The following is a 21,965-nucleotide window of genomic DNA, read 5'->3' as shown; positions in this document are numbered from 1 at the left end:
TTATCCAGTTCTTTACTTAACAGCATGCTATGTAAAACTTTAAGAACTAAAATCCCAAATTAAAACTGATCTGATCCCAACAGTGTGAAATACTTGTCCTTTGAATTGCTGTAAAAACCCTTTTGTATCATGAACTACTATAACTGTATTTTTTCCAGTTTTGGAATATTAATATATTTGTATTTTTCTTAACGTGCTTATTTTATCAAGAACTTAAGCTAGTTTTAATGAATAACTTTTCTTTTCTACTTTCTCCTCAGTTTCCTTCTACATTTTATGAAGGTAGAGCTGATATGTGTTCTGCACTCTGCTATGAAATTCTGAAGTATTGTAATTCCAAACTGAGTTCAATTCGTACTGAAGCTTCACAGTTACTGTACTTCTTAATGAGAAATAATTTTGATTACACAGGGAAGAAGTCTTTTGTTAGGACACATCTGCAAGTTAGTATACTTTCTTTATTTTTCATTTTTTAGATATTCTATTCGTAGATGCACAGTTGCATACCAGTGTGCAAAGCCCTGTCAGATAAAGACATAAAAGAAATTATTTTGGGTTCAAGCAAGGTTGGTACTGTTCTTAGAGTAAGCAGATGTCAATAAAAGTGTGTTCAGTACAAGGAAATACCTAGAAACAATTGGATGGCCCTGTGTTTCGTAGGAAATACTTTTTATTTCTCAGTAGCAAATGTTCTGTTTTGTAGATATTGATTATTAAATGTTGCATCTGAAGAAGAAAACAATGCAGCAAAAGCATGGAAAAGTCTAAAATAAAACAAATACATTGACAATTGTGTGTTCTGACAAAGCTGGGAACAATAGTTTACTACTTGTATGACCTCTGACTAGTTTTCACCTAGCAGTGAGTCTTTAGAGCAGAGGATGTGTGTACATTAAATTTACACAAGCCTGGTTTTTCTTGCCTATGTTACTGTGCAAATAACTTTTTTAAAAAATCAAATATCATTTTAATTATGGGAATAATCTTTCAGTTAAAGAGAATAATCCTTTGTAATTGCTTCATAGGTACATCTCAAGGGTATTTCAGGAAATATGCACTAACAATACATTTGTTTCTGTCAAGGTTATTATTTCAGTAAGCCAGTTAATTGCTGATGTTGTTGGAATTGGAGGAACTAGATTTCAGCAGTCTCTTTCCATCATCAATAATTGTGCCAATAATGACAGGATTATAAAGGTCTGGTTTTATTCTTCTTTCCATACTGTAGAAGGATGCTTGAAAACTCTTTCATAGCATCTTATGCAATTATGTTTCAACTTTTTATTATGCAAAGAATAGAAAAAGATAGCTAACCTAACTTTTCCATGTTTTAGCACACTACATTCCCTTCTGATGTTAAGGATTTAACAAAACGGATTCGTACAGTACTGATGGCTACAGCTCAGATGAAGGAGCATGAGAATGATCCAGAAATGCTTGTAGACCTCCAGTACAGTTTGGCAAAGTCTTATGCTAGTACACCTGAACTACGGAAGACGTGGTTAGACAGCATGGCAAGGATCCATGTTAAAAATGGAGATCTTTCAGAGGTAAGAGAAAAAAATCAAACTAGTTTTAGCTTCGTAATAAGCTGAAGCTTATCTTTCTTGAAATGGAATGTACTATATGTAGTTGTTAGTGTGTAATATAATAAGCATTTTAAATAAATTTTGAATTGTTAGTAGATTAGATTCAATGGCTGATAAGTTTTTGTCCTACCCAAGTCCATCTGTAAGTCATTTCTGATTAGTTATGTAAGATGTATGTTTAACTACTGTAGCTGACACACTACTAAGCCAGGAATGCTCATTGCAAACCATGGAAGACACAGACCTTCTACTTAAAAATATCTTTGTTATCAGTTGTAAAAACACAGCCACTCCTTGAATTCCTCTCCAGTTGCCTTTACAGAATTAGCTTGTTTCTATTCCAGACTGCTTACTAAAAAACTCCTAATGTTGTCAAAATCGACAAATTGCAATCTTTCTGATTGAAGAAGGAAAGCTATCTGATTTCACTTTGCTGTTAAAATACTTAATTCTAGCAAAAATGGGAGTTGGGAGTGGGGATTTTTCTATGTCTTGATATAAGTATTTTGTCAGCATACAGAATGAATTTTGTCTCTTTCTGGAAGTTCGTTCTATCTGAAAGTAAATCACGTTGCATTACATCGTTGAATTTCATAAACATGTCTGTTAAACTTAGCATTATGTAAGCAAGTAAATATCTCCAGGAAATAGTAGCTGCTATCTTACTCGTGTCTTAGTACTGGAATTCTTTGTTTCTATATGGTAGCAACACAGAAGGCAAATACAATAATCTGTTATTAGCTTGTATTTTGAAGGAAACAAATTAAGCTCTCTCAGAAGACAAGCTCTTTTAGTCCTTTTCGGGTCTGTTTTTAATTTTTGATTAAAAACTGAGAATCTTTGACTGTATGACTAGATGAGGACCGCTGTGAATCACCAAGCCCAACCCCATAGAAAGTATGAATTGGAACATCTAACAGATACTTACCTTTTTCCTTCACTTCCAGTGTCTGAGATGCTGCAATCTCCATATGTAAACTGTTCAACTGAGAATTACAGATAGAGTAACACTTTGCTGTAGGCCTAAACCTTTTTAGTAAAAGAAAAATCTTGAGTCTTTTTGTTGTCCTTCCTGTGGAGAAAATTGTTCAGTGTCAACTTCATAAGACATCTCAAATATTTGAAGACTACTCTGTTCCTCTTTTTTTTTAATTCTGTTTTCTGGATTGCACCGACCAGATTCCCTCAAATTCCATTCATAGGTCAAATCTCTTCTCTTTTTCTTTTGCTGCTTTCAAATGGTCTGTCACCAGGGGTTTTTTTCTACATTTTTCTTGGTTTGGAGCCAAAAGGCAGACAAAACAGTTAGCAAAAGAACCATCAAATCTTGAGTAGAATAATTAATAGCTCTTCATAGCTCACATCACACTTAAAATACATCCCAAAACCAGATACACCTGTTTTTATTATAGCATGGTGTTCCTGCCTTGTAATTTGTGATCTGTGGTCACTCTCAGATTGTGTACTGCTGTCCGTGCTACTCAGTGCTCTGGTAAAGGAGTGAGTGCTCTTGCACTGTTATTGTTTTGCATAAATGAGGTGGAGAATTCTTACACCAGTCATAGGACGCTGCAAAGCAGCAAAAAGGAAAATGAAACGTATTATCTCAGGCTAGGGTTCTTCCTGTATACCTTGGGTTTAGTAGTTCCATTATAACTGTAATTTATAAAATTGTTACTATTTCTGTTTTAGGCGGCAATGTGCTATGTCCATGTAGCAGCACTGGTTGCAGAGTATCTCACGCGAAAAGGTATGATTTGAAATCTTACTTTAGTGTTTCTATTTTTTTCCTTATAGTTTAGGAAAAGCAATAGTTTCCCCTGAGGAAAGTTGTAGGCACTTCATTATTCACCAAGGACAAAATTCTAACCTAACCTGATAGCATACTCACACATTTAAGAGTATACTTGCACATTGAAGTGGTAGCATTTCAGATGAAGGTAAAGTAAAATTTTTAAGAAAGTAAAAATTTTAATTTTATACCAGAGCTGCTAATAGCTGAAGTCAGACCCTTTCTAAAGCAAACTTATCAGTGAATACTCCTGTTCAGCAAGTAGTCTCTCACTGCATACAGGGAAGCCTGCCGTTGGCAGAGAAGTCAAAATAAATTTGTACAAATTTTGAGATGCTGAGTCAGTGATAAGGCTCAGAATGCTTCACCTGTCTTGGTAGTCTGTGCTAGCAGCTGTCTGTAAAAGTGAGTTTCTAATGACCCTTGAGAGAGATGAAAGATAGTTTTCTACTCTATAGGATCAGAAGAGTTCTCAGTCAGGGATTTGAGAAAATAAAAGATTATATGGCTTTTATCAAGAAAAACAGATGTCTGGAAGAAAATTTCAGAAATCTGTTAAGGCCGATTATGTTGTTGAGCTAGTGTTTTGCTTTTGTAGCCAGAAAAAAATCATGTTCACAGCTTTTTAGCTTTGCCTTTGCGTGACAGTTCCAAATGAAGCGAAGTCATGGCTGATATACCAGCGCATGTTCGTGTACACAGTTCCAGCATGACTTCAAGGCAGTTTAATTAAATACTGTAAAAGTTACCTTGATTACCTTAGACTTAGGGTGGTGTAGATTAGACACAAGTTTGAGATAAAATAGGAAGATTCGGATCTACTTATTTTGATAGGTAAGAGTCCAGATATTGATATTTGTGGTTTTTTAAAACCTATTTATACTTACACAGTAATGTGAGGTCTAGTATTTTAGTCATGCAGTAAGAGGCTGGATTTTTTTTATTTATTAATTTGGTGGTAAGTATATTTAAATATGGCTTCTGCTTTATCCAGCATCACAAAATGGCCTAAGGTTATCCTGATGAGGAAACATAGATTTGTCTTTTTTTCTTTTTCAATGACAGGGATGTTTAGGCAAGGGTGTACTGCTTTCAGAGTAATCACACCTAATATAGATGAAGAGGCTTCAATGATGGAGGATGTTGGAATGCAAGATGTTCACTTCAATGAAGTAAGTAAACATAAGAGTGTTAGAATTGATGCACATTGAAGTGCTGTTTGTTTTTTCCAAGTTTTGTGTTTCAATCTGGAGGCTGTCTAATATGATGGATATTATAATTGCTTTCTTAGCCACTATTCTTATCCTAAAACTGAAATAAAAAAATTCTGTGAGCTGTCCCAGCTTGAGAGAATTTACTATATACATATATTTTTAAATAAAGCACTAGCAAATCAACTCAACACCACTATTGGAATAAAAGTAAGCAAAATGGGTTTTTAAGCTAGTTGACCGGATGAACACTAATATGGCTTATTTATTAGAGTTAACAAGATCTGGGTTTTTTTAAAACTCTCTTTCATTTAGATTGTTACTACACCAGCAATCATGAAAATATATTCACTGGCTTTTGCTGGTTTACAGTTTCCTTAAGCAAATACGCCATGACAATGAAAGAGGTTCTACTGACATGAGATTTGCGTCATTGGTGGTTTTTTTCTGGCTTAAGTTTCAGTCCTTGTGTTTTTGCTGATCCATCTGTGCTGGTTCTACAGTGAATTTTACTACTAAGAAGCCTATATGAAAAGGTTATGAGTAATCTTGCTCGTGAAGAGCTACATCTACACTATATATTTGCCAATATAGGTGAGGGAGGGAGGAAGGAAAAAAAACACTTGCAGTAGCTGTGTTGGAAAAGTCACTGTTGTGTAAGCATAATTGTGCAACAAAAAATATTTTTCTTTTGTGTTTTAGTTTGTATATGGCCAAGGTGTATGACAAAATTATTGCACTGTGCGAATAGGAGGAAGAGATGAAAGACTTCATGGTTTAAGCCTGGGTTTAGGCCTAGGGTACCTGTGCTTTACTCCTAAGTTCTGGCACTGTTTTGCTCTATAGTTTTAAGACAAAATTTGTTGACTTGCCTGTTTCTGGGAAGGCAGGAGTTGGAATTACTTGAAATGAGAAATACAGTGCTTTTTATGTCCAAGGACACCCAATAGCAGATTGCTTTTTTTTTTTGAATTTATGTGCTATGTTCTTTAAATCACTGATTTTTCTGATCCAGCATGGAATTTGGGAAGTTACTCAAAGCAGAATGTAAGCTGCTCTCAGTGAGCCAAGATTTGAGTTTCTAGTGACTACTGTTGATGGAAACTTTTGTTAGAAATTCTTGCCAGTGTCTACCTGACAAACCATTTGTCAGAGCTAAATTCTTTTGTATTTTTTAAATTGGAATGTCTTTATTCATTTTCTCATTAGTCAGCCCCAGCAAAAAGAATATCCTGCCTTTTTCTGGGTCATTGAACCCTACGCAAATTTATTTCTATCTCTCAGTATTTCCATGGAACTGAAGTAAGCCAAGAGTGAAATTATAAGCCTGTGGAGCTTGCAAAAGGATCAAACCTTGCCAAATTTTGGTTTTCCCTGTGTGCAACCCTTTTTAAACTTAACCATGTAGTACTCTGATTGAATATTGAAAAAAGTTACTATTTTCCAGATAACTTCTTATAGTTCACCCCAGGAAGAGTAATAATAGGGAAGAACTGTTTGGTTTTTAGTAGACTAAAAATCATGGATAAATTAAGAGGACGGGTATTCTACAGAAGTACTTCAAAACAGGTAGTCTGGTTACTTCATGAATAGGAACATATTCATATATGGAGTGTTTCCTCAGTATGTTCTTATGTAAGCAAAGCAGTATTAGTCTAACAAAAAAAAATAATATGACAGATGAACTGGGTACAGAAATCAGAAACATATCTTTCAAGCTGTACTTTACTGCTACTCACCAAAATGATGCTCTGATGGGAGTTCTTCCTCTACATGATAACAAGATTCATGTGGAATTTCTTTCTTAAAACTTGGGATTTCCCTGGATGCTAGTTACTTTAGAGTTAAATCTCCAAAAGAGTAATTACAAGTATAGGGGGTCAGGGGAGATCCCTCCATGTTTCTAAAAGGGACAAAACGTCTTTTATATTCTCCAGTTTATATAAAGTCTTCCTAATTAAGTGAAATTTGTCTTAAAACTTCATGTAGTCTCTCATTTAAAAAATTGAGTTTTTTAAAATTCTCAATTTAATTCTTATTTTAAAAGAATTCTCTCTCAGGCCAGTGTTACCCTGACTCATTTCCTAAACTAGCCAATTGAAAAAACATCATTTTGTTTGGGTTTTTTTAACAAAGTTACTGTGTGCATTTCATTAAAACAGTTGTTTACCCTGACAGCCTATTCAGCAGTACAAGTCAAATTCTCCTTGCAGAACTAAAAATCTTCTGTGTATCAGAAATAGGAAGATAAAAGCCTGGAACCTGGTATCCTTTCCGTGCTAGACTTTGCTGCAAGCACTCTGTCTGAGGGAGATGTGAGCTGTGGCTAACAGGCCTGTGGCAGGTGCCAGATTCCGTGCAGATTAAGGCTGGAAACAATTTCATTCAGATTTGTTGGTTTTTTCCCAAGTAAACGCTGCCAGAATACAGCTCCACCACAGATACTAAGTCAATCTCTGTCTTCCTGTTTGTTTTTATGGTCTCTTGTTGGCTATGACTAGAATTATTCTAACTTGCATATTGGTAAATGAAAGAGCTTCACAGCTCTTACAGCCCCTGTAAATCATCAACATGCGGTGTAATTCAATATATTAAAGCACTTTATGAAAAACAGAAATAGGTGCTTACCCAAACATACAAGATACTATAAGTATGGTGGTAAAGGCTGGTGTTCTTCAGGGATACTCAGACTGATACTGTTTAACATCTTCATTAGCAATCTAGGTCATGGGATACAGTGTATCATCAAGTTTGTGGGTGAAACTAAATGGAGGGGGAATGACTGATGTGCCGTGGGGCAGAGCTGCCATTTAGAGGGACCGCAAACTGACAGAACACAGAAGCGTCTCAAAGTTCTACAGTGGACAAGTGCAAAGCCTTGCATCTGCGAAAAAAATCACCCAGTGTCTCAGTATGGGCTGGGTATGGACTGGCTGGGCAGCAGCTCTGCAGAAAGACCTGGAAGTTCTGCTGGACAAGAGGTTGGATGGGAATCAGCAGTGTAGCCTTGTGGCAACAAGGGCCAACTGCACGCTGGGCTGTATTAGAAAAAGCATAGGGTTAAATAGTGGAGGGAAGTGGTTTTTCCTCCTCCTACTTGACAGTTGTGGTGCACCATCAGTAATCTTGTGTCCAGTGCTGCCCACCATCCCACCCTACCCCCCAAAGTCAAGGGAGATATCAACAAACTGTAAAAAGTCCAGATACTGAGGTGGTTAGGGGAAGCGCCAGACCCTTCGAAGAGGTGCACGATAAAAAAGTAAGAGGCTGTTCTTACAGGTTACAAGAACTGTGATTGGATATATGGAAAAAAATATATATGGATAAGCACTGAGACAGGCGGCCTAGAAATGTTGTATTCTTTTCTTCCCTCCTGTCAGCTCTCCCACAGGAAGCTTTTGCTCTTTATGTTTTTTTTCCTGCGTGCAAACAACATTTTACTCTTTTGCTGCGTTTGGATGCCCTCTGGTGTCTGAGATAAGTCTGTCATAAAACCATGTTTTGTGGGCAGCGCTTGTGGTCCAGCACTGGCACTGGTCTTTCAGTTCTCACCACCTCGTTCACAGAATCACAGAATGGTCAGGGTTGAAAGGGACCTCTGGAGATCATCTAGTCCAACCCCCCCTGCCAGAGCAGGGTCACCTACATCAGGTTGCACAGGACGGCGTCCAGACGGGTTTTGAATGTCTCCAGAGTCAGAGAGTCCACCACCTCTCTGGGCAGCCTGTTCCAGTGCTCTGCCACCCTCAAAGTAAAGAAGTTCCTCCTCATGTTAAGATGGAGCTTCCTATATTCAAGTTTGTGCCCGTTACCTCTTGTCCTATCACTGGGCACCACTGAAAAAAGACTGCTCCCATCCCCCTGGCACCCTTCCTTTAAATATTTATAAGCATTAATAAGATTCCTCCTCAGGCTCCTTTTCTCTAGACTAAAAAGACCCAAGCCCCTCAGCCTTTCCTCATAAGAAAGATGCTCCAGTCCTCCAGTCATCTTTGTAGCCCTTTGCTGGACCCTCTCCAGCAGTGCCCTCTCCTTGAACTGGGAAGCCCAGAACTGGACACCATACTTCAGATGTGGCCTCACCACTGCAGAGTAGAGGGGGAGGATGACCTCCCTCGACCTGCTGGGCCACACTCTTGTTGATGCACCCCAGGATGCTGTTGGCCTTCTTGGCCACCAGGGCACATTGCTGGCTTATGGTCATCCTGTTGTCCACCAGGACTCCCAGGTCCCTTTCCACAGAGCTGCTCTGCAGGAGGTCAGCCCCCAACCTGTACTGGTGCATGGGGTTATTCCTCCCCAGGTGCAGTACCCTACACTTGCCCTTGGTTGCTGAGGATGGAGATATTGGGGAGTCTGTACAATCCCATAATGTCTGGGGGAAATGAAGAGATGTTTTAAAGACTGTTGCAGCACATGGATAGGTGTAGAAATTTTCAGTCTTGTTTTGCTCTCAGTATGGCTTTTCTTAGTGATGTCTTTATGCTGTCTTAGTCCTCTGCCAAAGGGAGGAAGGGAACAGAGTAGCATTGGATCCCTTCTAAGAATAAAAGGAGTTATTTCCAACTTCTGGTTTCACCACTACAATGCAAGAGTGGTACCAGAAGGTCTCAAGAAGTAGACATGCAATGTCTTCCGACATCTCTCAGTCCCTGACTTGGATTCTCGTGGAGGTTCTTGGGGCTCCAGACATGTTTGAAGAAGACTGAGATCTGTTAGGGATCTGTTAGGTTATGTGGATGTGAATGGGCTTCTTCACTGTGGTTCTGTCACGCTGAAGTTGTGACCAAGTGTATGACAGCTTTGTCACAGCAGCTGTAAGCTGTTCCATAATATCTGTAAAATTGTTATAACCGAGTTAATGAAGTTACCCAGGTAATTTTAAATCTATGAAAACTAGAGCAAAGTAATAATGTTATCGTAGTTTTGTTACGCTTATTGAAGTAGAAGAAATTAAATGCATGGAAAATAAAGAATTATGACAAACTGAAGGAAGGGACTTCATAATTACGATGTAACTGCTCTAATGTGAAATGTATGAATCCATTCTAACATACAGGTAAGCATAGTTCTTATTTAACCTTAAATAACTGTCTTTTGCTACCAGAGTGTTAGGATCAAACCCAGCAAAGCCAGGGTGTTTTCTTGCTTGTGACTCTGTTATCACCCTTCAGGATTTCTCAGCTGCTCTAACTGTTGTTATGTAGCTTTTCATTCTGGGCCAGGTATGCCAAATTCCACTGTTGTACCTTGATAATCACCTCTGAGTACGGATTTTGGTGTTGTATCGTTCTACTGTATCTTCTTGATGTAATTTATTTGATAGTTTCCTTCAGAACCATTACAGTCAAGTATTTGTATAGCTACCTTTTTAAAATAATGCTCTTTGTGCAAAACCAAAAAACCCCAGGGAAACACCACTTTGAAAAAAACATGTTACAAGGTAAGACAAGTTTGTGTTCTCATACAGGTGTCATTTATAGACTTAAGAGGTCAGGAGCATCTAAAAGAGAAGTGCTGTTCCTGGTAAATACAAAGAGTACCTGTGTACACTCAGACCATTCTGTTTTGGTTTGGTTTGTTTCCTTTTAGCAATTTTTGATCGCCACACTAATTTAAATTACTGTGTGTAGATAATTTTGCTTTGAGGCAGGATCTCTTTCTCTTTTCATTGGGAAGAACTTTGGTATAATTATTTGCCATGCTTTTCATGAGTACTCAATTGTTTTGCTTTTTCAAATGTTTATCCAAATCTAGGATGTGCTCATGGAATTGTTGGAGCAGTGTGCTGATGGACTCTGGAAGGCAGAACGCTATGAACTCATTGCTGACATATATAAACTTATAATTCCCATTTATGAAAAACGGAGAGATTTTGAGGTACTAAATTCATCATAATTCTTTGAGCAAGAAAAAAATTCTTAATTTTTCTAGTCTTAACTACCTGACACATCGCACTTCACAGAACAAGAGTATTACAATTGTAACTGAAATATCAATGTGTTGAAACTTTTGTTTTAATTTTAAAGAATTAAAAATATTTTTATTTAAATAAATATAAATAATTAAAAATAATCTCACATATTGGCATTCTGATACAAATGCTAAACCTATTACTGTTGTTCAATAAAACAATATTTTTAGTTATTCACTACAAGGACATCATTCATTGTTGTTTTAAGATAGGAAAGTTCTGTGTTCTTCTTTTGCCCAGTGATTGTTTTCTTTTATTTTTAGAGGCTTGCTCATTTATATGACACTCTTCATCGAGCGTACAGTAAAGTAACAGAAGTTATGCATACCGGCAAGAGACTGCTGGGAACTTATTTCAGGGTAGCGTTCTTTGGACAGGTGAGTACTATTTAGCTTTCATTTGTCTGCTCTATGCAATGGGAAAAACTTGAATTCATTTTACAAGGTATACTATTTCATCATCTGTATTGATAGTATGACATACAAAGCACAAGAAATATGGTCTGTAAGAAATAATTAAACACCATCAATAATTTAGTTTAAAACGTTTATCAGTTCCAATACAATTCTTCCTTATTTTCCTCAGTAAATTTTTTGCCTTTTTTTCTTTTTCTGCTTTTATTTACTACCTTAAGGCAGCGGTAAGTTTTCTATAATGTCGGTTCTTAGCAATGTATTGACTTAATGTCTGTAGTGCTACAGTGTGGTTTGCAAGGCTGCTTCTTAGATTGGTATGCATTAATAGCCATTGCAATTAAAAAAATAACATTACGTCCCATTTAGAGAACAGCTCACTCTTTTCTATGCATCAGTATTGCATGCTTCAAATAAAAGTTCTGGCTGTGTATCGGACAGCTTCACGTCCTCTAATACATGTCTAGAATGCATATGTATCAGTATGGTATCACGCAGTATCAATACACTTTCTACGTGCATAGCCCAGTTGCTAATTGTTCAGCTGAGCATGGAGAATTGTAAAATACTCTGAGCAGTATAACTTTACATGTATTCTGTTGTCTTTTATAACTTTATAGCAATACCAGTTTACAGACAGTGAAACAGATGTTGAGGTAATTACAGTAACTGCTTACAAAGCAAGCAATGCAGTAAAAACTACTGCATTTCACCTTAGTTTGATGTGGGTATTTTTGTCAATCTAGCCTGTGTTTATACATGATATGTTGTGCTTTTCTATTTTGTCTGTTTCGTTTATGACAAAAATATTTATTTTCTGGTTTCAAACATGAACTCAGACATGGCTTGTTTTAAACCAATGACCTGTTTCACTTTCCATGTACTCTACGTTGCATTTAGTTACGGGTTTAAAACAAATCCTTTATATAAGAAAAATAAAGTAGTATATGCCAATGTAGTGCACCATAAAATTAAGATCTTTACATAAATTAAATTTTATTTTCCAGAATTATTTTTGTAGTACTACATAAAGAATTTTTTCAGATTACTTTTATGTAATCCATTGCCAAAATACTCACTTGTGAATCAGGTAGTCCTGCTGGGCAACAAGATTTCTGTTTTGGCAAGTGAAACAGTACTGAAAATTCACTTTTAAATAAAAGTGAAAAAAAGTTATCTCAAAGGCTTGGCACACCATAAAATTAAAACAAACCTTTAAAATTTTAACTGTGTGTTTCCATTATCTTTCACTCATTCTGTAGTAGATAATTAAATTTTTCTGTTTTGTTTTTTTTTTTTTTAATTCTCTGAGAAAACCTTTTTTACTTATATTTTAATTTCTTTTTATTTCTGTTTGCTTGAATCCTGATGTTAAATGTTTCTATTTCCTTTGAACCACACACATTGTGTTCATCTTAATCGTCGCCCTATGTGGGTTTTTTCCCCAAGATTTTGATTACTTCTTTTTTTTTTAACAGGGATTCTTTGAGGATGAAGACGGAAAGGAATATATCTATAAAGAGCCTAAACTCACACCTCTTTCAGAAATTTCCCAAAGACTCCAAAAACTCTACTCTGACAAATTTGGATCTGAAAATGTCAAAATGATTCAGGATTCCGGCAAAGTATGATTTTTGTTATCTCTAAAAAAATTCTAATATATTGCTTCCATTAATCCACCTGAAATACTGTGGGATCACTGTCCTTTACGTATTTGGTACATGAACATTTGTGTCTAAAAACTCTGCTGGTTTGAAGGGCATGTGAGAAATAGCCTCTACTATTAAGTTTGCCTTTACGAACAATCAAAAAACTTAATTTTCATAGTGTTACCTCTCAAAATAATAATTGTGTCTTGGAACAAATTTGAATATTTAGCTATACTTCTTGCCAGTTCATGCACAGTCGTTCTTTGGAATTTTTCTGTTTTCTGCAACTCCAGAGCAGAGTCCCAACTTTCTTCTGAAATAAGAAACAGACCCCCTTCTCTGAGAGAAGTACCATATGTAAATAACGTTTCAGTTCTCTACCAGTTGTTCTTGGTTGTTCTTGTTATCTTTTGCCTGTTCAATTTTATGAACACTTAAGCTGTAGAAAAATGTTCACACAACGTCATCTGATGAAGTCTAGATTTGTCATAAAAAGTGCTTTCCTTTGTCATTGACGGCTCCAAAACTGGTGAACTGAAGAGGGCTACAGTATCCCATATGCAGAGAAGAGCACATAGTGCACAAGATGCCTCTCTGCATTCCTTTTGTTCCCTTCCTCAGCCAATTTTTAACTTTTGTTTGGCTTCAGACTTGATGGTGATTTTCTCTTGCTATAATTTACTGTCTCTTCTGTTCCTTGATTCTACCAGTAAGGTCACAAAGTTCTGCTTCTCAGCCTGAAAGTGCAGCAATGGTGAGCTTTTCAATACTGGAACTTTAAAAGGAGAGGAGGACTTACGCAAAGGCTAGATTTCATGCCACAAAAAGCAAGAGATTTATTTTGTAATCTCAGTTTTTCCCAGCTCTTCCAGTGTACTCTCCTGAGTTCTTTACAATTAATTATAACGCATGTGTTTGTCATCATTTATAGGGAACATTTTCTATCAGCTATATCAGAATGAGTACATAAATTACCACTTAAGTTCCAGTATAATAATCTTAAAAAAACACTAGATTTAAAAAAAAAATAATAATCAAGCAGCATGTTCCAATAAAAATGGATAGCAGCAGGGAGACCTTAGCTCTGTTTCCAGTTTGCTCCAGGACTTGCCTGGTGACTTCATGTATGTATTTGCATTATTGTTTTTTCCATTTAGTTTCTGGAGGTGAAATGGCTCAGAGACAGGCAGAGATAACATGAATATTTGATGTGGGCAACACTTGATGGTAGGCAACAACTTTTTAAAAGATGCACAGGTTTAAGGTGCCCTCTTTATCCCATGGTTGGGGGAATTCACAAAAAATAAAAATCCTTGGTCCATTCAGGGACCCCGTTGGGCAACGACTTAGGAGACCTTATCTATTGGTGCTGAAGACTGGTTGCTGCTTTTATCAAATTTAAGATCTGCCAGTCCATGAGGCTCTTGCTCGTCCAGTTATAGAAACAAAATGAAATGAATAGCAAAGCCTTCAATTTGCCCTGCTCCCACTGGTATGTTCTTTGGGACCCTTCTAGGGTGTCAGAATTGAGGCAGACAGGTTGGGAGGAGTGCCTTCTTATGGTGATATCTGAACTCTTTACAATGCAGGATTTTATTTTTAATTAGTAACTTTTTTTATATCATTAGAAATTTTTGGTCTCCAAACTACTGTTGTATCAGCTATCTTGGAGGACAAGTGTTTGTGTCTGCGTTTTCTGTTTCTATGCCTTCCAGTGTTAAGCATGGGTAAAACTCTGTATTACATTTTTCTGTGCAGTTCTGCATATAGCAAATATCAATTTAGAAAACAAACAAAACCACAACACAAGGTAATGCATCTAGCTGTGTTGTCTTCCTAATAGAAACTGAATGCAGAGGAGCATTAACATTTCCTTTGTTTCGTAATAAACAGGTTGAGACCAAATTTAATTTCTGAAAGTTGTGTGACTACAATTAAGTCCACTTTATTCATAATGTAGCTATTTGGGGTTTTGTCACTTTTTCAGGTAAATCCTAAGGATTTGGATTCGAAATATGCATACATTCAAGTTACACATGTAATTCCATACTTTGAAGAAAAAGAGCTGCAAGAAAGAAAAACAGATTTTGAAAGGACTCATAACATTCGTCGCTTTATGTTTGAGATGCCTTTTACTCAAGCTGGTAAAAGACAAGGAGGAGTAGAAGAACAGTGTAAGCGACGGACTATTTTGACAGGTACTGACTGGATTGAAATTTCCTTTAAAAGAAATTTTTTATTTTGTTTTTTAGTTTATTTAGTTTTAGTTTATTTTTGTTTCTTTTATTTTGTTTTTTAGACTTAATTCTTGATACTAGGTTTTTCTATATGTTGTATATTTTGTCAGGAAAAAAATCCTTTAGAAAGTTTCACACGTGACTGTTGGAAATTACAAGGATTGCAAAGTATATCAAAATATTGTTAGACAAAATAATCTTTTAAACTGAGTACATACTTGAAAGTAATAATCAAAAATGTGATCTGCAAACACACTTAAAAATGAACATCAGAGAATATACATATGTGTAATTTCATAACCACTAAGTACTGGAAAAAGAGTAAATCTCATATTTTACTATGTTCTAACTACCTTTCATTTTAGGGTTTTTATTCAGGATTTTTTTGGGTTTTTTTATTTGTTTTGGTTTGTTTTTTTTTTAATAACGGAGTGTCTACATCTCTCCCTTTACCCTTCCCCTTCCCTGTGCTCACCTCTCTTTGCTATAAAACATTGAAGAACGCTGGTATTATGGTTGCAGGTTTGGGTATGGGGTTTTTCAGCATTCTTTCAGTCATTGGATGTGTAAAATGCAGCATTGGTTCTTTTGGCTAAAAGCTCTAAAAGATCCTGAAGGGCAGGTTCTGGTTTGATTTCCAGCCTCTCCTCCACTGTGATTTCGTTTCTCATTTGTTAGCTGTAGAAGGGAGAGGGAGTGCCCATCTATTACCCATAGGCTCAAACTTTAGTTTATTAGTTCACTGGTACCAAACATTTTATTATACTTTTAAGGGAGATAATTAAAAATGTAGTGTGTTTGACAATGTTTCTGTATCACATGTAAATCTGAATTTGTCAAATAACAAGTTGCGCTTTGACTGGAAGCATTAATTCAAATGGTCTAATTCTGTTCTGTATGGGGTTTTCCATTTCACTTAAAGTCCTTTATAGCTATCAGCTAAAATACATTTCATATTTTTAGCCAAAACTAGGTTTTCAGATCGGTTTGGGTTTTTTTTTTCCCAAAAGAAATTGTGAATCTTAAAGAACTGTGAATCTGGAGTCTCTCTATCCTCATTCTTAGAAAAAGACTATTTTGAGTTTGGTCTCTGTTAAGTGTGAGCTTCTATATCACTGTCTTAATATAGTGGTAAAAACAACTTGAATGACTTTATAATGTCAGCTGTCCATAGCTAATATTTGTGAGGAAATAGAAAATACAGCTTTGCTGGTTTTGATTCTTCTCCTCTTTGAGATATGTAGATGATAAGCAATTCTTTTTACAGTTCTCATATGAATTAAGTGCCAATGGTTTATTTCTTGGTTGTTATTAGTAGCAGCAATGACAATGATTTATCTTTGCTGTAATACATGTGAAACTGTGCATATTTACATTTGCAATATTTTGTTTACCTGTACACTTGGTAGTATTTCTAATTGTATAACACGTTATTAAATTGGGCAACTAATTACATCAAAGTGAGATTTCCGCATAAAATTCTATCAAAACACCTTATTCAAAAACCTTTTTCTAACTGTATTAAACTTGTTTCTGTCCATAGCTATACATTGTTTCCCATATGTGAAAAAGCGCATTCCAGTAATGTACCAGCACCATACCGATTTAAACCCAATTGAGGTAGCCATTGATGAAATGAGTAAAAAAGTTGCAGAACTTCGGCAGCTTTGCTCTTCAGCTGAAGTAGATATGATCAAATTGCAGCTGAAGCTACAAGGAAGTGTCAGTGTTCAGGTAAGACCAATGTGCTTTGCCATTTAGCTGTTTCACTTGCTTCTGTCCCTGAAAAATTATTTAAGTAGCATTTCATCATTAGTTTCCGTTCCATATATTCAAGAATGTCCTGAATTACAAATATGCCCACTGTTTGCAGTTATTTCCAGAATAGGAAAAAAGTATTTCATATAAACATTGATCTTGAACAGTTACATGAATGGATTAAGGTTCATTTGGGGAATCTGCGGTGATCTGAGCTCCACGAGGTTTTGGTTCAAAGCTGAGACTACTATAAAATAGTGTTTTCCCATATGCGGAGGAATGAACATATTTTGCCTCGATGTAGGTCTGCTCACATTAGGTTCGAGATGGTCGTTATTGCTTTTGTATTTTGGTAAGATCCCTATGGAGATGAAGAGGGAGTGCCAAAATATAGGAGGGTAATAGTAGGAAATCTCGCTGTGCAACAGTTCATTTTGCCTAAGGCAAGCAAGAACTCAATGTATAAAGAAATGATCACATTCACCAAAACAGGGTACATAAAGCAGTTGTAGCATGTACAAATCAATATGGTAAGGGACTTAGGACTGCAATGATTTAGCTCATTTTCTTCATTTTCCCACCCTAAATTCATAAACAGAGTATGGTAAGGGACTTAGGACTGCAATGACTAAAGTGTTGCTCTATTGTTTTTAGCTCATTCAAATCAAGGCAACAGTAAACACAGTCATCTGAAATGAACTGTTGTCGTGTTGAAGAGAAAAGAAAAAAAACAACCAAACCAGCACCAAGGTTCCAGAATCAGGAAGTTGTCAAGCTAGCATTTGGGATGAGAAGGGAGGGGCTCTTACTGTTAATACAAAAGAATAATAGGGATGAGTCAGAAATCGTTGAATCCACTTTTCATGTAGCTGCCATAATAGCACAATTAAATTTCTGCTAATTATTGCAGAATTATCAGCTTGGAAGAATGTTTTCAATAGATAACCAAACCAAGCAGTAGTAGATTTAGCTCATTTTCTTCATTTTTCCCACCCTAAATTCATAAACAGAAATAACACATTAGCAATATCAGCAGTTACTTTGCTGTATCATCAAAGTGGTTTCTACGTGTCAGGACAGGTTATACACAGTGCTGTAGAGACCTCTCCTGCTCTTATGTTCCAACTCCAACAGTTTTCTTATTTCCCAAGTCCAGCTTTTTTGAAACCAATGTATTCTCCTAAGAAAAGTAAATCAGACAGACACGTGTAGTACCTGTTATTGCTAAGACAATATGTGACAGAAAGACAGAAATAACTTTATTTCATAAATCTTGTTCTTTTTAGGTTAATGCTGGTCCATTAGCATATGCAAGAGCTTTCTTAGATGACACAAACACCAAAAGATATCCAGACAATAAAGTAAAGCTGCTAAAGGAAGTTTTTAGGTATGTTTTTTGAAAATAAAAAAAAGTCGCTTTTTTTTCCCCCAAGATTTGTTATCATAAGATATTTTTTTTTAAGTTTTTAACTGTGATAGTGTCCTGACTGCATTAAAAACATATTTTAAGCTGTCATTTTGAATTAATCTTTTGGATTTTGTGTTCCTTATTGAGATACTATTTTTTTATTATTATTTTATCCAAATCAGGCAATTTGTTGAAGCTTGTGGTCATGCTCTCGGTGTAAATGAACGACTTATAAAAGAAGATCAGCTGGAATATCAAGAAGAAATGAAGGCCAACTACAGAGAGATGGCAAAAGAGCTTTCTGAAATAATGCATGAACAAGTACGTGCTGAAATTAAATTATGCTTACCAGCATTCAGAATGTAGCTGAACATGAACCCACTAGGAAAAGTGTATGTAATGCTTTACGCTAAAGGACTGTTTATTTCTTTTCTTTTTCTGTTGAAGTACAAGCATGTCATGGAATTGTAGAACTTCATCTTTTTTTTTTTTTTTTCTTCTGTTTATGAATTTTCTGCAGATGCTTTCTTGACCTTCAGAATTAAGTCTTGCATATTAAGAAAGTAAATCTGATCGGCACCAGCCTGTTTTTTTGTAGGAGAGGAAGACTACAGTAAAGATAAAACAAATTTAATGACCTGAATATATATGTCATTTATACCTCGTATGTGTAGTTACAGGGGTCTCTATTCAGCGACCCAAAAAGTTCATTTTAGTTTATACTTCCTGGTAACTGTAGGGTGATTTGGTCTGCACGCTTAGCCCTTTTTCTTTAGATGTTGGAGATATAGGCATTTACTTTTGCAACAGAGTTAAATGTCTTTCAAGAGGCATTCCAACACGCTTTCTTGAGGGGAATCCACTACAGACAAGCTGGAGATATGGGAAAAGGAAAAACAGAACTCGCGTGGAGTGAGATGTAGGACCTTGCACCTGGGATCTATGGTAGAAATGTCTCCTGACTTCAGAGGCAAGGATGGTATTTCCAGGAGGACAGGAAAGGCTGAAGATTCATCCTTGATCCCTGCCTTCTTGACATTTTTATTCATCGCTTCAGGTTCCTTTTCTTTCATCCACTGTTATTGTATAATCTTTTCCCAGAGCCATAGAGTGGCTCATAGTTCTGAACCATCAAGACTTGTAGTTCTGGCCCACAAGAAATACCTGTGTGTTCTGATAATATTTTACCCTACAAATACACGTCTACGAGACTTCTTTAGATGTATGACCATAATAGCAACTTTTCCTAGTCTAGGAACCAATGCATCCTAGTCTGGATAACCAATTGATACAAAAAGGAGCTATGAATTTATCTTTTCCATACTATAGGCTTTACTCAGAAATCAAATTGTACAGGAAAAATCAAACTTGAGACCTACCTGAGGCATTCAGTCTAGCTGACATATAAACGCTCCATTACTCTTTCAGCTCTTTTTCAGCATTGCATCCTTTAGAGGTACAATGACTTTACCCATATACTATTTTTGGACATCTCTAAATTAGTCTATTATTATCCAAGAAATATTTGCTCAAAAAGCTAGTCAGCTTGCCAGTATAACAGCTTACCTGTAGGCTTATCTACGAAAGATTTGCCTTTGTTCTACCCTTGCTTAGATAGTATCCAAAACTTTTATGGCATTTTTTTTTCTATTCAAAAATGCGTCATGTGTCTGAAGTTCACTTCACACACTTTCATGCTCTCCCTTATTTCCTGATGCAGTTTTCTCAAGTACTGTGCTATGAGTAGCTCTGCGCTATGATATAATTATGGTGAAGCACAAGAATAGAGCAAGTGCGTAGACTTTATTTTCATTCTCTTATTCTATTGTTATACTACCACAGGCAAAAGCTTACCACAAAACTAACTTTTTTAACCACCAGAGACTATTGTGAAACAAGGTTTGTGGGGAGTGACACCATTTTGTCAGAATCCACGTGTTGGGTTTTTTAATAATACCCGGTATCTTTCAGATACGCAAGTAGAGGAAAACAGTTTTGAAGGATCGCTGGAACAGGAAAAGAGATTGCTTAGCTGATGAAAATAAGATGGTTTGACTGTATTTCGATGTGATGTATTGAAAAGCAGAAAGCAGTGGATGGTTTTAGAAAGGAGGATAACTGATTGGGCAGCTGATTAATATGAACAAGGTATATGGGAGAATTAGACAGCTGTACAGAAGACCCCTTCAAAAAAGAGAGGAAAACATTTTTTGTCAAATAATTTAATGATAAGGATAATAAATGAAAGATTAATATTCCCCTGGCATAGGAAAAAGTAAAAGGATATAATGACAGATTCTACACAAGAAAAAAATACTTTGAACTCAGTGCAAGATATGTATGTTTAAAAAATGCTCAGGTACGTGAGTTCCCAAAGATTGACAATAAGAAAAAGCACGTAATGCCTGAAACTTCAGGAGTAAATCACATTGTCTAAAAGTAAACAAAGAGAAGAAGGGGCAAACAACGGATACCTATCAGATAGCGTGAACAGCATATGAAAGTACAGCACTGACTGCAGTAATGTGTACTATTAGCCTACCACTGTGTTCTTTTTATATAAATGTAATTAGTTGTAAATAAGTAAAATATGCTATGTTGTTGGGTTGTGTTTTGGTTTTGGTTTTGGGTTTTTTTTAAAGTTAGATGGGTCACTCCCCTGAAGGGCTTAGGCACTCTTCACTGCAGTCTTTAAAAATATCACCTTTGTATGCCTGCCTATTGCTGTATTTGGAAAAAGAGCTTCTCACAATGTTTGTTGTAATGCCATTGAAAAATACCCTGTTAGCTGTCTTATAATAGTGTGGATTTTAAACATTTGCAAAAATTTTGTTATGAAAAATATAGAAAAGAATCTTAACAGATTTTTCTTTTTTCTCCTCTGTTGCTTGCCAAAATGATCAGATGGGATGGTAATTAGTTTTCTTTACTTCTGCTCTTAGTTTGTCTAATCTTTATATAATTTCCTTTTTCCCAATATTTCTAATCGTAGCATCAGTAAATTTATAGCTGTTAAGAATGAAGTCTTTCTTGTGCTTTGATAGCTTATGGAAAGAAATGCTCAAATCATACCTCTAAATAAAAAAAAAAAAAAAAAGAAAGAAAACAAACAAAAAAGGGCAAAAAGCAAGCCCTGTTGTTCCTGTGAAACTCCTTGTGAAAGTTCACAAGAGAAATGAGAGCAGCTATTCAAGCTTCCTCTAGAGAGAGCAGTATAATACCTAAATTAGGAGAGCTGATATTGGAGTAATAACTAGTGCCCTCCTAAATCTCGTAGAGGATGGCTGAAAAGAGTAACCATCCCTCAAAAGAAGTTCCGCGTCATTGAGAAAGTACTAAAAAGTTGAGTTGCTGCACAGCACTTTATGAATTTGGTTAGCTGTTTAATAAATGCCTGTGTCATTATGTAACATTTTGGTAAAACCATGTTTTCCATTTTAAGATTACTCCGGTTGAAGAAAAGGCCAGCGTTATGCCTAATTCGCTACACATTTTCAACGCCATAAGTGGAACTCCGACAAGCACAACAGTTCATGGGATGCCCAGTTCTTCTTCAGTTGCATGATTGTTTTGTAAAGGAAAAGTATGTTCGTTTGTTTTTTTGGTTTGGTTTTTTTTTTTTAAAGTATGTGGATTTGCTTCATTGTGTGCAAACTCAGGATGATTTTGAAGCTAAATGTTGGGCACGTGCAAACTGCGTAATTCATACGAATGTCTGAGCACACTTAGCAAATAGCAGTTACTGGTAATAGTCTTTTAGAGTAAAGGAGCGCACATTTTTTAATCTTGCTGGTAACATTTAGAAGCATTCACAATGTCATTGCAGAGCTGCGTGTTGGAAAATTATAAAGTTGAAGTTAATTTCTCTTGTTCGTTAGGAAGTATTATTAAAATGAATTGCACATTACAAAAAAAAAAAGTGTTGTGGGATGTA

General features: G+C 36.1%; 1 protein-coding gene across 2 annotated transcripts in view; it reads left to right on the top strand.

The window, feature by feature from the left end:
• The window catches only part of DOCK9 (dedicator of cytokinesis 9), a 105,138-nt gene extending 83,389 nt beyond the window's left edge, over positions 1–21,749 (top strand). Inside the window, exons 41-55 of one of the 2 annotated variants that reach the window (XM_009891807.1) lie at positions 261–443; positions 1,084–1,197; positions 1,335–1,550; positions 3,282–3,339; positions 4,447–4,553; positions 10,350–10,472; positions 10,830–10,943; positions 11,201–11,206; positions 11,600–11,635; positions 12,458–12,604; positions 14,616–14,826; positions 16,409–16,599; positions 17,910–18,010; positions 18,214–18,352; positions 21,474–21,749. In XM_009891807.1, coding sequence (XP_009890109.1) covers positions 261–443; positions 1,084–1,197; positions 1,335–1,550; positions 3,282–3,339; positions 4,447–4,553; positions 10,350–10,472; positions 10,830–10,943; positions 11,201–11,206; positions 11,600–11,635; positions 12,458–12,604; positions 14,616–14,826; positions 16,409–16,599; positions 17,910–18,010; positions 18,214–18,352; positions 21,474–21,596 — 1,869 coding nt within the window. In that variant the 3' untranslated portion in view covers positions 21,597–21,749. The remainder of the gene's footprint in view (positions 1–260; positions 444–1,083; positions 1,198–1,334; positions 1,551–3,281; positions 3,340–4,446; positions 4,554–10,349; positions 10,473–10,829; positions 10,944–11,200; positions 11,207–11,599; positions 11,636–12,457; positions 12,605–14,615; positions 14,827–16,408; positions 16,600–17,909; positions 18,011–18,213; positions 18,353–21,473) is intronic. The other variant, XM_009891816.1, reaches the window with a different exon arrangement.
• The last annotated feature ends 216 nt before the right edge of the window (positions 21,750–21,965 follow it).

This window comes from Charadrius vociferus, unplaced genomic scaffold, assembly GCF_000708025.1.
Source record: "Charadrius vociferus isolate BGI_N301 unplaced genomic scaffold, ASM70802v2 scaffold110, whole genome shotgun sequence".
In the NCBI taxonomy this organism is placed as follows: domain Eukaryota; kingdom Metazoa; phylum Chordata; class Aves; order Charadriiformes; family Charadriidae; genus Charadrius; species Charadrius vociferus.
Note: the sequence above shows the minus strand (reverse complement) of the source record. Positions and strands in the feature narration are given on the sequence as shown.